General features: G+C 61.7%; 1 protein-coding gene across 13 annotated transcripts; it reads left to right on the forward strand.

The window, feature by feature from the left end:
• Window positions 1–1,046: 1,046 nt before the first annotated feature.
• CCDC9 (coiled-coil domain containing 9) lies at window positions 1,047–14,085 on the forward strand. Of its 13 annotated transcripts, none has more exons than XM_030298526.1 (15): window positions 1,047–1,357; window positions 2,411–2,484; window positions 2,632–2,736; window positions 4,578–4,679; window positions 4,891–5,139; window positions 6,753–6,836; window positions 6,931–7,104; window positions 7,926–8,107; window positions 9,826–9,872; window positions 9,981–10,113; window positions 10,565–10,655; window positions 10,742–10,951; window positions 11,487–11,585; window positions 12,653–12,702; window positions 13,273–14,079. In XM_030298526.1, the coding sequence occupies exons 2-15, from the start codon at window positions 2,482–2,484 to the stop codon at window positions 13,355–13,357; spliced, it is 1,614 nt and encodes a 537-aa protein (XP_030154386.1). In that variant the 5' UTR covers window positions 1,047–1,357; window positions 2,411–2,481; the 3' UTR covers window positions 13,358–14,079. The 13 variants fall into 13 exon arrangements, with proteins under 13 accessions (XP_030154386.1, XP_030154374.1, XP_030154373.1 ...); XM_030298514.1 differs by lacking the exon at window positions 1,047–1,357 and adding an exon at window positions 1,594–1,743 and having other exon boundaries at window positions 2,632–2,783; window positions 4,578–4,676; window positions 13,273–14,085; XM_030298513.1 differs by lacking the exon at window positions 1,047–1,357 and adding an exon at window positions 1,597–1,743 and having other exon boundaries at window positions 2,632–2,783; window positions 13,273–14,082.
• The last annotated feature ends 15 nt before the right edge of the window (window positions 14,086–14,100 follow it).

The raw sequence follows: 14,100 nt of genomic DNA on the forward strand, positions 1-14,100 counted from the left end.
CTCTGCCTGGCCCCCCCCCCCCCTCACCCTAAGCCCTCTCCTCCTGCCCCTCTGCAAGGAACCTCCCACGCTTCTGTTTGTGGTATCTCACATTTACTTGTGCCTTCCCTCATGAGGGAAGGGATGGGGTCTGCCTTGTTCATGCCGGAGTCCTCCCCTCCCCAAGCACACCCCCTTCCCCCCACCCTCTGGCCCTGGCACTCAATGCAAATTTAGAGAATGAAAGAAAGATTGAAACTCTAAGGTCTCCTTGGCAGGAGGGTGAGGGATTCCCCACCCACCCAGCACAAGCCTGGTGGGTCAGGCTTCCAGGAATTATTGCCCAGTGCCTAGTACCTATTTACTGGAACCAGAAAAGAGGCAGCAGGTAGAGACCAGAGAGAGGACGGTGTCTCCTTTCCCTGGAAGAAGGTCATCTAGGCCCAACGAAGTTGAGTAAAGCTTCCAGAACACCCTTGCGTACCACCTAGACACACTCCCGCTTCCACCCACGGAGGGGGGTGGGGGGGTGGGGGGGGGTGGGGGGGTGCGGCGCCTTTAAGACTCCCGGAAACGGCACGCCAGGACCGGAAGTGATCCTCTTTCGTTCCCCTCTTCACGTGGTGCGGACCGGAAGTGACGCGCGCGGCCCGGGAGCTGCGGACGCGGAGGCCGACGGAGCCGGAGTCGCCGACGCCGCGGGGTCTCCGGGACAGGTGACCGGAGGAGGGGGCCGGGAGCACGCCCGGAGAGGGCGGGGCCTGGCGCCCCACGTGGGGGGAACGGGAGCGGGTGCAGGCGCGGCAGCGAGCCGCCCGCGGAGGCGGGGTCAGAGTACTCTGCGGGGGGCGGGGACTGGACGCCCACATGGAAAGCTTCAGGGGCGCTGGCGGGGCGGGACGTCGGCGGGTGGGCCGGACCCGGGCGGGCCGAGCTGTGGGCGGGGCCGGGGCGTGGGTGGGTAGAAGAGGGTGGGGCTGAAAAGTTGTGCCCGGGCCGGGGGCGGAGCCAAAATATTGCCCGGAGAGCTAGGGGGCGGGACCGGGACGCGGGCCGAACGTGCTGGGGGCGGGGCCAGAAAGTTTTGCCTGAGCTTCCCGCGGGTCCGGATCATCGGCCCGCAAGTCAGGAGCGGATCCAGAGGCTGACGCGAAGGCGGGGCGGGACCAAAAAGTTGTGGGTGGCGGGGGCCGTGGCCAGGGTGCTGGCGGAGAATGATGGGAGTGCAACCGGAAAGTTTTGCGGGACCCAGGGGTGCCGTCCGAGCGTTGGCACGCAAGCCGGCCCGGGAGCCAGAACCCTGACTGAGGGCGCAGGGGGCGGGACCGTGTTTCGAAGCGACGAGGCCGAGCTGCGAAGCAGGGGGCGTGACCGGGAGGTTGGCCGGGCGAGTCGGAGGCGGGGCCAGGGTGTTGGCTGGAGGGCCGTGGGCGGGGCCCATGTAATAACGCGAGAAGCAGGGGGCGGGTTCAGGTTGTTGCCCTGGGATCCGGGGGGGTGGGGTCAGAGGGTTGGCTGGGAAAGTCAGAAGCTGGGCCGGATTAACGATGCGCGGGCGGGCGGGGTCTGAGGCCTAGCGGGTGGGGCGGGGCCAGAAAGTTAGTCCTGGAGTGGGGCGGGGCCGTGGCCTTCGGGACCAGTTTGAGGCTGGAGTTTCCCCCCCATGCCCGGAAAGCCGCGCGCGGGCCGGGAGGTTCTGTCTGCGCCGGGCGGGGAAGTATTCACTGGGGAGGTTGAGCCAGGTCCGGGAAACCTCGCCATTGGGTACCAGGCTTGTTTTTGGAATCTGGCGGGGTGTTGGGGAGACAGCGGCACCTTTCTCAGGAAGCTGGAGGCGTGGGCTTAAAATGTTCTCCCAGGGTCAGGGCAGCCTATAGGCGTGGAGATCGGGCTTGTTTTGACTGTGGGGTTATGGGACGATTCTGACACGTCCCTGGGAGAGAGGTGGATTTAGAGTGTTCACGGGGATGGAGCAGCACCAGAATGGACGCAGGAAGGTGGGCCTAGAATTTTCTTGTACTGGTTGGGGGGTGAGAGGATGTATCTAAAGCTCTCTGGAGATGGAGGTCTGGGTTAAAACTCCCAGCACTGGGGTGTGGAGGCTGGATTGGAATCTTCCTTTGGAAGGGAGCATTGTTGGCTGTTTCCTTAAGCGGTGGGGTGGGGCCAGAACTTTTCCCAAGGTGGGTGTGACTCTAGTGTCTAAGAAGCAAGTGGGTGGGCACAAACCATGGGAGGTGGCAGAGTCCAAATTTGTGCAGGTAAGGGGCAGGCTAGCCCTTTAAGACAGAGTGGAAATGAGGGCTAGAATCCCCTTGGGGTGCAGGTGTTGTTAATGCGCATGTGTGTTTGAGAGGAGCCCCCAGTATAGGAGAGGTGGAAGCAGACTGGGGAGTCATTGGCCTTAGTGCTCCGTTCCCTCTGTCCTCAGGAACCCCTGGTGCTGTGTCCGGATTCTGCAGGGGAAGTTTGCTGGGACCCTGGCCCCACCTAGCCAGTGGAATGGTGAGATGGAAAGTGGGGAGTCTCTGGAATCTGAGCTTTGGGGCAGGGAGCTTGGGAGGAGGGGACCCACGACTCAGACCCTGGATCGAATGCACTGGGATGGGTGTAGGTTTCTCTTGCTGTCTCTCAGCCGTCTCTTCTTCTTAGTCAGCCACGCTGGATCTGAAATCGAAAGAGGAGAAAGATGCCGAGTTGGACAAGAGGATCGAAGCTCTTCGGCGAAAGAACGAGGCCCTCATACGGCGCTACCAGGTGCCCTAGCCCCGCCCTGGGAGACCCCATCCCCTCTCCTCCCCGCAGTGAGTTTCCCTCACCTCTCCCTTCCTTAAAACCTTTTCATGGCTTCCCATCACTCTCAGGATAAAAGCCAAAGGCCTTAGCCTGCCATTCCTTTTTTCATTCCATCCATCCGTCATTCATTCACGAATACCCACCAAGGTCTTTACTGCCAGGCTCTGAGCTGAATGTTGTCAGGGATATAGCTGTGACTGAGACAGCCCTGGGCCTGTCCTTCTGGAGTTCACCATCAAGTAGGGGCACAGACCTTTCTTTAGGCAGTGATGACCCAGAGTGGGCTGGGCTGGGTAGTTCACGGGTCTGTGAGAGCCCAGAGTGGGGGTCTTCACCCAGTCTGGAGGATATTAGGGAGGGCTTCCTAGAGGAAAGGATTCTGATACCTGAAGGGTGAGTAAGCTAGCTGAAGAGAAGAAGCGAACATGTTTTAAGCAGAGGGATTAGTTTGTGCAGAAACTTGAAACTTAGGGGCGCTGGGTGGCTCAGTTGGTTAAACATCCTGCTTCGGCTCAGGTAGTGATCTCATGGTTCGTGGGTTTGAGCCCCCCTGCCCCCCTGTTGGGGCTCTGTGCTGACAGTGTGGAGCCTGCTTGGGATTCTCTCTCTGTCCCTCCCCCTGCTCGCTTCTTCCCCACGCCCCCCCCCCCCCAAATAAATAAACTTTAGGGAAAAAAAAGAAACCTGAAACTTCATGTGGGAAGGTCAGTGGAGGGATATTGACCCAGGGAGGTCAGCAAGGGTCACGCCACGCTGAGAATTTGTACGTTTTCTCGAGGGCACTGGGGAACCTTGGAGGGTTTTGAGCAGGAGTGGGGTCAGGTCAGAATAGCTTTTTAGGAAGAGCTCTTTGGCTGCTGTGTGCTGTTGAGCGGGAGGAGGTGATACCGGAGGCCAGAGGCCCAGGAGGAAGCTGAGGCAGGGACCTCCGTGGGGAGAGGAGGGACAGGCCTGTGGGGAGGCCTCCGTGACAGGGAGGGGGGGGGGGGGGAGGGGAGGTGGAAGGAGGGGCCAGGATGAGGTCCAGGTCTTGCCAGAAGTTACAGAGTAGGTGGTGGGGTTATTCCTGAGGAGGGACTTAGGAGGAGGGGTGGGTTTCATTTATTCATATTTCATGCATTCATTCACTTAAAAAACAAAAGCATATTGAATTTCTGTTGTGTGTCACGAAGCGTTCTAGGCTGGGGGTGTACATCAGTGAACAAAACAGACAGGTACCCCTGTCCTCAGGCCGATTCGGTTGCAGAGGGGAAAGCAGACAATAACCCAGATACGCCTGATGCCAGGTAGTTGAGCAGGAGAAGGGGCAGGAGAATGGCACGGGAGGTGGTTTCTGTTAGTGGGTCAGGGAAGGCCTCTCTGAGGAGGGGACACTTCAGGAGCGGAAACCTGAAGGAGGTGAGAGGCTGAGGGCTCTCTTGGGGCAGAGGGAACAGCTGGTGCAAAGGCCCTGAGGCAGGGTTGAGCCTGGTGTGTTCTAGGAACTATGAGGAGGGCAGAGTGAGCGAGGGGGAGAGGGAGGGAGGGAGGGTGGCAGATGAGGTCAGGATGGTAACGCGGCCAGACCCTGTAGGGCCCCGTAGGCTGTGGCTCTTGCCCAGACCTGGGTACTGCAGGGGGGTTCTGAGCACGGGAATAGTGTCGTGCGGATTAGGGGAAGATGCCGAAGCGATCAGCTTTCTTGCCTGGAGCTCAGGAGAGAGGCCTAGGTGGGGGCCAGTCTCGGGGGAAGTTCATGGCGGCTGTGGGAATACCGCTGGTGCCAAGACCGCCGACCTCCTCCCGCTGACGTTTGCTCCTAGGAGATCGAGGAGGACCGTAAAAAAGCTGAACTCGAGGGAGTAGCGGTGACAGCGCCCCGGAAGGGCCGCTCGGTGGAGAAGGAGAACGTGGCCGTTGAGGTGGTGAGCTCCACACCGAGCTGGGCGACTCATTGGGCCGGGGGGCGGGCGATGAGAGTTGAGACCTGAGGCCGGAGAGCGCCCCTCTCCGCCCCAGCTGCCCCAGCCGCCCCAGCCCTGTGGGCGGCCTCTGCTCCCACAGCTGCCCTCTGGGCTTGGGGGTCCCCGTCTCCTCATCTGAGTGACTGCACTTTTTCTCCCTTCCCTCTTGCAGGAGAAGAACTTGGGTCCCTCTCGGAGGTCTCCTGGGACCCCGCGGCCCCCGGGGGCCAGCAAGGGAGGCCGGCCCCTCCCCCCGCAGGGAGGCCGGGCAGGCGTGGGCCGGGTGGCCCGTCACTGGGAGGACAGTTCTGGGGAGCAGCCTCGAGGAGGAGCTGGGGGCCGCGGCCGGAGGGGCCGGGGCCGGGGGTCCCCTCATCTGTCTGGGGCCGGAGATGCCTCAGCTGCCGACCGCAGATCCAAGGTGGGGGCCCGGGATGCGCTTCCGGTCTCGTTCGCCTCGTTCCTGCCCGCAAACGGACCGGCTTTCTGCATCTGTCTTCTTCCGCCCCTCCTCCGTCGGCTCGTTCTCTCTCTTCTCCCTCCCCCACCCCTGACCGGTGTCGCGCGTCCTCTCCCTGTGTTTTTATCTCCCCTTGTTTTGCTCTGTGTCTGGTGCACGCTTGCCACCCGCCGTGTCTTGCCCCGTCTCTGTCCTCTCTCTGGCTCCTTCTCTCCAGTGCACGCGCTCTCCTTGGCTCTCTTTTTCTGTCTGTCTCGCTCCCTGGATCTGTTTGTGGGGAGCAGTGATGTTCTTACTGAGACTGCTCTGCCGCCCCGATGCGGAGGTTAGCAGGCCGGGGGGCTGCGGGGCAGAGTGACTCAGCGCACCATGGACTTGGGCTCAACTTGGTTCGATGAGTTCCCTCTCCTTGGGCAGCTCCCTTCCCTGTGGGAGCTTCTTGGGGGAGTCCTAGAATCAGATTTAAAGGTTACTGTGAGCGTTCTGTGAACAGCAGGCACTTGAAAGCCTCAGAGTAAGTGTCGGAAGAATGTCACTTACGGATGTTCATCTCTCTGTCTACCTATTTGTTTTAGAGAGAGAGTGCGAGCACGTGAGCGAGGGGCAGAGAGAGGGAGAGAGAGTCCGGGGCTGGGAGCGGGACTTACGCTCACGAACCGTGAGATGGTGACCTGAGCCGAAATTGGATGCTTAACTGGCGGAGCCACCCAGGCGCCCCACGGGTGTTTGTTTACCATTTGTACACGCTAAGCTGCCGTCACGTAAAAGACCCCCGAATACCATGGCTTAAACCAAGCGGAAGCTTATTTGTCTCCTGTGTGCCGAGCCCTGGGAACGAAAACGTCCTCTCCAGCAACCTGGCCGCGTGCTTATCTGAAATTCCGTTACCATGGAAGAAGGGGAGAAGGGATTGTGGGGGGTCACCTCGCCATCTGCCAAGTAATTGCTGTTACTGCTGTCATTAGTTCTGTGGCAGCCAGGGTGTGTTGGGGTCCCCGGCTCCTTCCCCAGGTTCAGCGTTTCCCCAGGGAGCTTGACGGGTAAGATTTATTATGGTGCAAGGGCACAGAACAAAACCAGAGGGACAAGGCACGCGGGACGGAGTCTGGAGGGAGCCAGGTGCAGGCCCCCAAGCGTTCTCGTCCGGCCGAGTCACACGGGACGGGGTCCTCCAGCGCTGAGTCGTGACAACCCACGTGATGGGCTGTCTTCCGGGGACTCCCTAGAGCCCAAGAGCCCAAGGTTTTTACCGGGCTCTGGTCGTGTGGGGCCCCTCTGCCTTGCGCCTACCCAAATCCCGGACCTCGGAAGGAAAGCCGGCGTTCCGGGCACACCTGTCGTTTGCACAGAGAGTCGAGGCACCCTGAGCCCCCTTTCTCAGTTAGCCGTTGACCGAGAACCTGCTGGGAGCCGAAGTCCCAGATGCTGGCCCAGGCCTTTGAGAGCAGGCCTGTCTAAGGAGGGAGTCTCCGGCCGGCAGCGGCTCCCCTCCTGCCCGGATGCCAGCGAGCAGTGGGCTTGTGCGGGTCTCCCTGACGGCCCGGTGTTTCCGTGTCCGTGTTCTTACCCCCTAGGAGTGGGAGGAGCGGCGCCGGCAGAACATCGAGAAGATGAACGAGGAGATGGAGAAGATTGCGGAGTATGAGCGCAACCAGCGGGTCAGTGCCCCGGGCGTCCCCGCGGCGCGGCCCTCTGCTACCCCCCGCCCCCTGTGAGCCCGCCAACCCCGTCCCCCACTCCCTGTGCCCGCAGGAAGGCGTGCTGGAGCCCAACCCGGTGCGGAACTTCCTGGACGACCCCCGGCGACGCGGCGGGCCCCTGGAGGAGCCTGAGCGGGACCGCCGGGAGGGCAGCCGCCGGCACGGGCGCAACTGGGGGGGACCCGACTTCGAGCGGGTGCGCTGCGGCCTGGAGCAGGAGCGGCAGGTGGGTGCCGGGTGCTGGGGCGCCCTGGCCTGGCCGCCGTCCTTCCTGCGGCGTAGGTTTGCGCGGGCCTGACCGAGGCAGCAGGGCAGGGAGGGCCAGCCTCCGCGCCCGGTCTCTGAGCCCCAAGCCGATGGTCCGTTGCCATGTGGGCACCGCAGCGCCCTCCCCTCCTGGCTCTCTGGTTTGCTCGGCCCCGTCCTCTCTCGATATCGTCAGAAACGTTTACCGGGAACCACGGGGTGCTGGGCACAGCCTTGGGTGCTGGGGCTGAGTCTCTGTTTTTTGTTTTTCTTTCTTTTTTTTTTTTTTGGAGAGAGGGAGCAAGTGAGCAAGTGGCAGAGAGAAAGAGAGAGAGAATCCCAGGAGGGGCAGAAAGAGAGAGAGAGAGAAGCAGGGCTCCCATGAAGTGGGGCTCGTGCTCACCCGATGCGGGACTCGAACTCACTGCCTGCGAAATCCTGACCTGAGCTGAAGTCAGGTGCTTGAGGACTGAGCTGGAGCTGAGTCTTAAACAAGGCCAAGCCCCCGCCCTAAAGAGGTTGATTCTGGTGGGAGCTACTTAAACGAGCGAGCATATAGTAAGGCGTGAGCTAGCGTCAGACGTAAAATGCAGGGGAGGGGGCGTAGAGGGTGGAGACGGGGTGCTGCTTGGGGAGAGATCTGGGATGGCCTCTGAGGAGGCGCCACACGAGCAGACCGCGTTCGCATCTCTGGCCTGTCACCTCCTTGTGTGACCTTGAGCACAGCAGGCCTGGGGGAGAGACGGGGGCGGGCTGGCCGGTGGCTCGGGGCCCTGACTGCCCGTCTGCGGGGCGGGACAGGGCCGCCGGGCCGGCCTGGCTGGCGCTGGCGACATGACGCTGTCCATGACGGGCCGGGAGCGGTCGGAGTACCTGCGCTGGAAGCAGGAGAGGGAGAAGATCGACCAGGAGCGGCTGCAGAGACACCGCAAGCCCACCGGCCAGTGGCGGCGGGAGTGGGATGCCGAGAAGACGGACGGGATGTGAGTGTCCTCTCTGGCTCCTCGACCTTGACCCCTGACTTAACGCCTTCGTCGCCCCGCCCCGTGTGTCGGGTTCGAGGTCACCATCACCAAATCCCTGGCACATCAAACCGCTTTCTCGTGTCTGCGGGTCAGACGCCGGGCCCCGTAGGCCGCGGGTCCGGCTGGGCTTGCTTCTCCATGCGGGCGGAACTCAGTTCTGCTCCATGTGGGTTCGGGCTGGGGTTCAGGCTGAAGGCAGCAGCTCTGCAGAGAGGTGCTGGTCATAGCATTGGCAGATGAGCAGGAGGGGAGAGCGGGCACATCCGTCCTGGTAGCAGCAGACCCAGCGTCGCTGGGGCCAGAGATTAAGCTGCCCTAGTAGATGGCGCCACGGCCCCGCGGCCAAGGGCACGGATGGAAATTCTGCACGGGGAGGGCACGAGAAACTGCTAACAGTGATCAGACCTTCGCACCTCCCTCCCTCACCGGCCTGTCCCCCACCAACCCAGCTCCTTATCCGGGCGGCACTGGTATCCTTATGTGACTCCGTGCTCTTTGAGGTCCCCGGAAACATCCAGTTAGCCCAACTTAAAGCGAAGCTATACCCTTGTGTCCCGGACCAGAAGACCAACTTCCATACCAGAGAGCTGGCCAATAGCAGTCTAAAGACTGCTATTGAAAACTTAAGTTTTTAATGTTATTTATTTATTTAATCTTTATTTTTGAGAGAGAGAGAGAGTGAGGGTGAGCGGGGGAGGAACAGAGAGAGGGAGACACAGAATCCGAAGCAGGCCCCAGGCTCTGAGCTGTTAGCACGGAGCCCGATGCGGAGCTCGAACCCACGAATCGCGAGGCCATGACCTGGGCTGAAGTCGGATGCTTAACCGACTGAGCCACCCTGGTGCCCCCGCAGCTGTAGTTTTCCATGCCCTCCCTCGCCCTTTGCTGCCTTGCAAGTTTCCACACCTGTCGCTTTTGTCGCTGGCACGGGCTGAAGAAAGAGGGTGTTGGCTGTGTGCCTGGGTGGTCTGAGCATTTCTCTGTGGGTTGTGAGCCCAACCGGTGCAAGCGTGAGGAGGTCTCTGCACAGACGTTGTGGCGAATCCTTCTAAGGTGCGGGCAGCCGGGCTTCTAGCGGGATGTTCTCCGGGTTGGGAACGAGAACGTAATCGTTCTTCCTCGAGCCCCCGAAGCAGCGTGCAGCGCACCTCGTTAGCGCGTGGGTACGTTGATTTCGGCAGCAAACGTGGATCGAGTCCCTCCTCTGTGTCACGAAGGATGGTGGGGATTCTAGGGGATGGGGACACGACAGTGAACAAAACCGCTTCTGCCTTCAAGGGACCTAGATTCTAGTTGGAAAGGTGGACACTGAATAGATCCCAACGGCAGCTCATGAGGAACAACGGAGCGTGGAGAAGGATGGAGACCCTTCTTTTAGACTTGGGTGATGCGCGTGTAATAATATGTGATTATTTTAGACCGGGGTTTAGGAGGGTCTGAGCGGAAGCCTGGAGGAGGTGAGGGTGCCGGCCGCCGAATGGCCTGGGGAGGTGTCCCCAGGAGCAGTGGGTGCAAAGGCCCTGAGGCAGGAGCGCGGTGTCGTAGGAGTGCTAGCAAGCGAGGCCTGACTGGAAGCTGGGGATTATGGGCTTTCGAAGTTTTTGTTTTAGGGGTCAAATACTGAATTTTTTATTTCTGTTAAGCTGCCTGCTCACCCCCTTCTCTCTTCTCCCCAGGTTCAAGGATGGCCCAGCCGCTGCCCTCGAACCATCCTATCGCTACGGTGAGCGGGTGTCCTTGGGTGGGGTGGGGCCGCTGGGTGGGCCGGGCGAGGGGGTTAGTTTGTGCCCTGCCCCCCCCCATCCCTGACCCCTCCCGGCTTCTGTTGCAGATGATCAGGCCTGGGCTCGGCCCCCCAAGCCCCCCACTTTTAGGGAGTTCCTGTCCCAGCACAAAGCGGAGGTCAGCCGCAGGAGGAAGAAGGGTAGCCGATCCCAGACCAAGGCAGCCCCTCGTGCCTACAGGTGGGGGCACCCCTTCCCCTGGCGTGTGCAGGCCCCCCCACTCGGAGCAGGGCCATGTGGCTCTAGACCTGGTTGTCCTGACGTGTATGTGTGGCTTTGTCTTTGCCGTCTCGTCCCTGTCTGTTCTCGGGTACGTGTGTCTCTCTTGTGGGTCAGGCTCTTGCTTCTGGGGAGTTGGGGCCTCCGTCTCTGCTCTACCCCCATCCCTCTCCTCGTCCCCCCTCTTCTTTTCTGCCACCTGGCCCCCCTCCATCTATCTGTGCCTGATAACCTGGGGACACAGACCCGCCGTTTCCTCCTTAGTGCTCCAGCATGCTGGGTCCTCACCCGCAAACCTACAACCCCCTCTCGCCCGGAGTTGAATTTTGCAGCTCTTCTCCGGAGAGGATCTGGAGGTGGGAAGCCCCTTCCCATCCACCTGGGCCTCACCCCTCTCCTTGGTCCCCTCCAGTGACCATGACGACCGCTGGGAGACGAAGGAGGCAGCATCCCCAGCCCCTGAGGCCCCACAGCCCCCCCCACCCGAGGAGACGCCGGTGCAGGTGAGGCAGGCTGTCCTCTCCGGGCAGGGGGGTGGGGGTGCTCCGGGTCCACGCCCGCTCCCCCGACCTGCCCTGTGCTCCCGCAGCCGCTGGAGACCCCAGCTCCTCCTGCCCACCGGCCTCCTGAGGATGACGGGGAGGAGGACGAGGGGGAGGATGAGGAGTGGGAAGATGTGAGTGAGGAGGAGGAGGAGATCGAGGAGGAGGAGGAGGAAGAGGCCATCGAGGAGGAAGAAGAACCAGCCCAAGACCACCAACCCCAGGAGGCTGCGCCCACCGGAAGCCCCACCGGTGAGCAGGCTGACAAAGAGCCTTCCAGGCCAGAGGAGCCCCTGCCACTTCCCCCGGCCCCTGCCACGCCTTCTAGCCCCTTCTCGCCCCTTGGGGGCCACCAGCCCGTGTCTGACTGGGGTGAAGAGGCGGAGCTGAATACTTGCCCCAACGCTGATGCCCTCTCCCTCTCTCCGGGTGAGGCCTGGCCATTTGGAAATGCATGAAGCTGGCTGCTTGTGTGTGTGCTGGAGGGGTGCACTGGCAGGCGGGGAACCGTCGGGGGCTGGGTTCCCCCGCCCCCTTCACTGGGACCCCGTGTACCCACCACCCCAATGGGTAGGGAGGACAGTCCATGCCTGTCTCTGGAATGCCTCCCCCCCCCCCCAGATCCTGCCCGTGCTGTGGGCCACAGAGGCCCCTCCCCAATAAAGAGTTCACGTCCTCGAATGATATTCCCCAGGTGTGTCCTTGAACACCCCCTCCCACTCCCCCAGGGCCTTCTCTCTCACGGTGGGGGGAAATATGGAGGGGTAGGGGCTTGACTGGGCCTCCCCCCTTCCCCAGGAGGTGACCAGCCAGCCCCTGCCTCCCTCGAGAGTGGGCCCTGCCTCCCAGGAACCCAGAAAGCTGAAGAGGAAGGGTCTGAGGCAGCTTCAGGTGGGGGAGTGGACGGGGCCCCAGAAGATGGCCTTCTTCCTCTTTTTCTCCCCCTGGGGCTGAGGGGAGGGCTTGGGGAGAGGATAGAGTGGAGCTGGGTGTGCGGGGAAGCCGCGGATGGGGGGCGGGGAGGGGTGAGGCTACAACGCTTGGGATTGGGTGAGATTGGAGCCCAGGTCAAGGGGGTGGAGCTAAATGGAGGCCCTCTGGGGCCTAGCGCTTGGAAGAATGGTGGGGGAGGGGAGCGAGGGTGGGATTAGGATTTAGAGGCTGACCCCAGGGCTTGGGGGATAAAGTCTAAATATGATGGGGTGGGACTAGGCCCAAGGGGTAGGGCTAAGGGCAGGATTAGGAATTTAAATAGGTCGTCTTCAGCCAGACCACCCTGAGCGTGCCCTATGTCGTCTGATCGCGGAAGCTAAGCAGGGTCGGGCCTGGTTAGTACTTGGATGGGAGGAATTTAAATAGGTCAAAAGTAAGAATGGGGGGGGGGGGGTCTAAGCGAGTAGAGGAAATCAGAATCGAAATGCATTTCCCGTTAGAATGTTGGGCCCAACCACCTCCATCAGTGCGAGCCGGGTTGGGAACCAGGGACCTCCCCAGGCGTGACATTAGAGTTTGGGGGGCAGAGCGAAGGGAGATCTGGTTAGAACTCAGGTGGGCAAGGGCAAAGGGGGGCAGGGGCAAGAGGGCGGGCACTCTTGGGGCTAGTTTAGGTCCGTGGGGGACTGGGCGGGACTGGGGGAGGCTGGAGTCTGAGAGGACAGAGTTTAGGACGGTCGGCGAGGGCAGGGTGTCCAGGCGTTTCTCGTCTTCGTCTCTGGGCCCTTTGCTGGCCAAGTGACTGATCTCGCTGTACCAGATAGCTTCCTCGATTGTAAATAGGGTTCTGCTGGGGTGCATGCAGTTTGTGGGGCCCGCTGCGAGGATTAAAGGGAGTCCGAGGCCCATAAACCATTTAGCGCAGGGCGACTGAAGCTAGGCTCAGTTGGGATCAGAGACGGAACTAGACGGGTAGAGGGTGGGGGAAACTGTTCCCTCCGCTGACTGCCCCTTCTCTCCCCCAGAGGCGGGCACTGAGGGTCAGGAGACCGCGGAGATCACCGACTTCCAGAGGGTGCGTTTCTGCAAGGTGGTGGCGGCCGCTCCGCCACCGGGGGCCGCCCGCTGACCGCGCCTGCAGACTGCGGCCTCCGCGTTCTGCACTAACCTCCTGCCGCCTTGCTCCTCTGTCCTCTGCTTCCGTCACGCTCCAGCCAGGAGAGGGTTAAATGTAAGGGGGGCGGAGTCAGGGCCAGTGAACGGGGTGGGACCAGGGCAATAGGCAAATCTCACGAATGGGGGGCGCCGTGGCACCGGGAGGGTTGAGACGCCCCCGAGTTACCCACCTAATGGCAGCCATGGGGGGGCTAGGTGCCGGTCCCCGGATCTAGATTCCCGCCTCCTGGAGTTTCCATCTGGGGCATGGCAAATAGCCGGTGACTCTCCCGCAGGACTCGGAATTACTAGGCCACCGGCCTTCTCTTATTAAACGCAGTGCTTCCGCTAACCTTTGAACTGTGTTTCTGGAGGGCAGGCAGGCTGGGTTGCTGTGCTTGGCGGGCTTTTCCATGGCGGAAGAGGCGGGAGGAAGGGGTCTTCCTTCCTCCACTCCCCTGATACGTCTTCCCTCCCCCCCCTCTCGCAGGCCTCCCCGAATTCCTGAAGACGCTGCTGGGAGGGGACTGAAGCTTCCCCGCCTTGATGGGGAGGGGGCGGCAGGAGGGGGTTAGTCTGGATTTCCAGGCTGCGCTCTCTCCTCCCCGGAGACTGCTCTGGATCCCATGACTTTAGGGAGAGGGAGAAACTGAGGGTGGTGGGGAGGCGTTGGGGAAGGGGCGTGACTGGCTTATGGGGCAGAGCTGGAGCTTCGGGGCGTTGAATTTAGATCTCTGGACGCGAAGTAAGGATGAGGTGCCGTGAGGGGCGTGGCTAGGGTGCCTGGGCGGGGCCACAACTCTCGTGGGTGAGGTTGGGACCTAGGCGGGCCTTAGATGTGGTATGGGGCCGCGACAGCAGGTTTAGATGCGAGTTCTTAACGCGGCTGTGGGGGGCAGTCCTCGGTGGAGGGCGTGGTCAATGCGGTGCTAGAACCAATGGGCTGAGGCGGCGGAAAGTTGCGGAGCCTGGACTAGAGAGTGTGAATCCAAGGAGAGGAGAGGGTGGCTTCGAGTGCTAGAATCGAGTGTGATTCAGAGAAAGGCAAGTTAGAAGCGGGGAGGACCTGCGGCTAAGGCGGGGCGGGGTTTGTGAGGCTTGAACCTCGTAAGGGCTTGGGGCTCGGAGGCTGGGCTTCGATGCCTGGGAGAAGTCTGTGTCCCGAAAGGGGACGCGGTTGGGGCGCGGGGAGGAGGCCAGAAGGAGGAGGGCGGGGCTAAGTGCTGGGCGAGTTCGCATTTAAGAGGTGTGGGCGTCACACCGAAGCCTGGCAGTAGTTGCCAGCTGCGTTTGCGGGCCTGGGGCGGGGTCAGAGCCA

This window comes from Lynx canadensis, chromosome E2 (genome assembly GCF_007474595.2).
Source record: "Lynx canadensis isolate LIC74 chromosome E2, mLynCan4.pri.v2, whole genome shotgun sequence".
Taxonomy (NCBI): Eukaryota; Metazoa; Chordata; class Mammalia; order Carnivora; family Felidae; genus Lynx; species Lynx canadensis.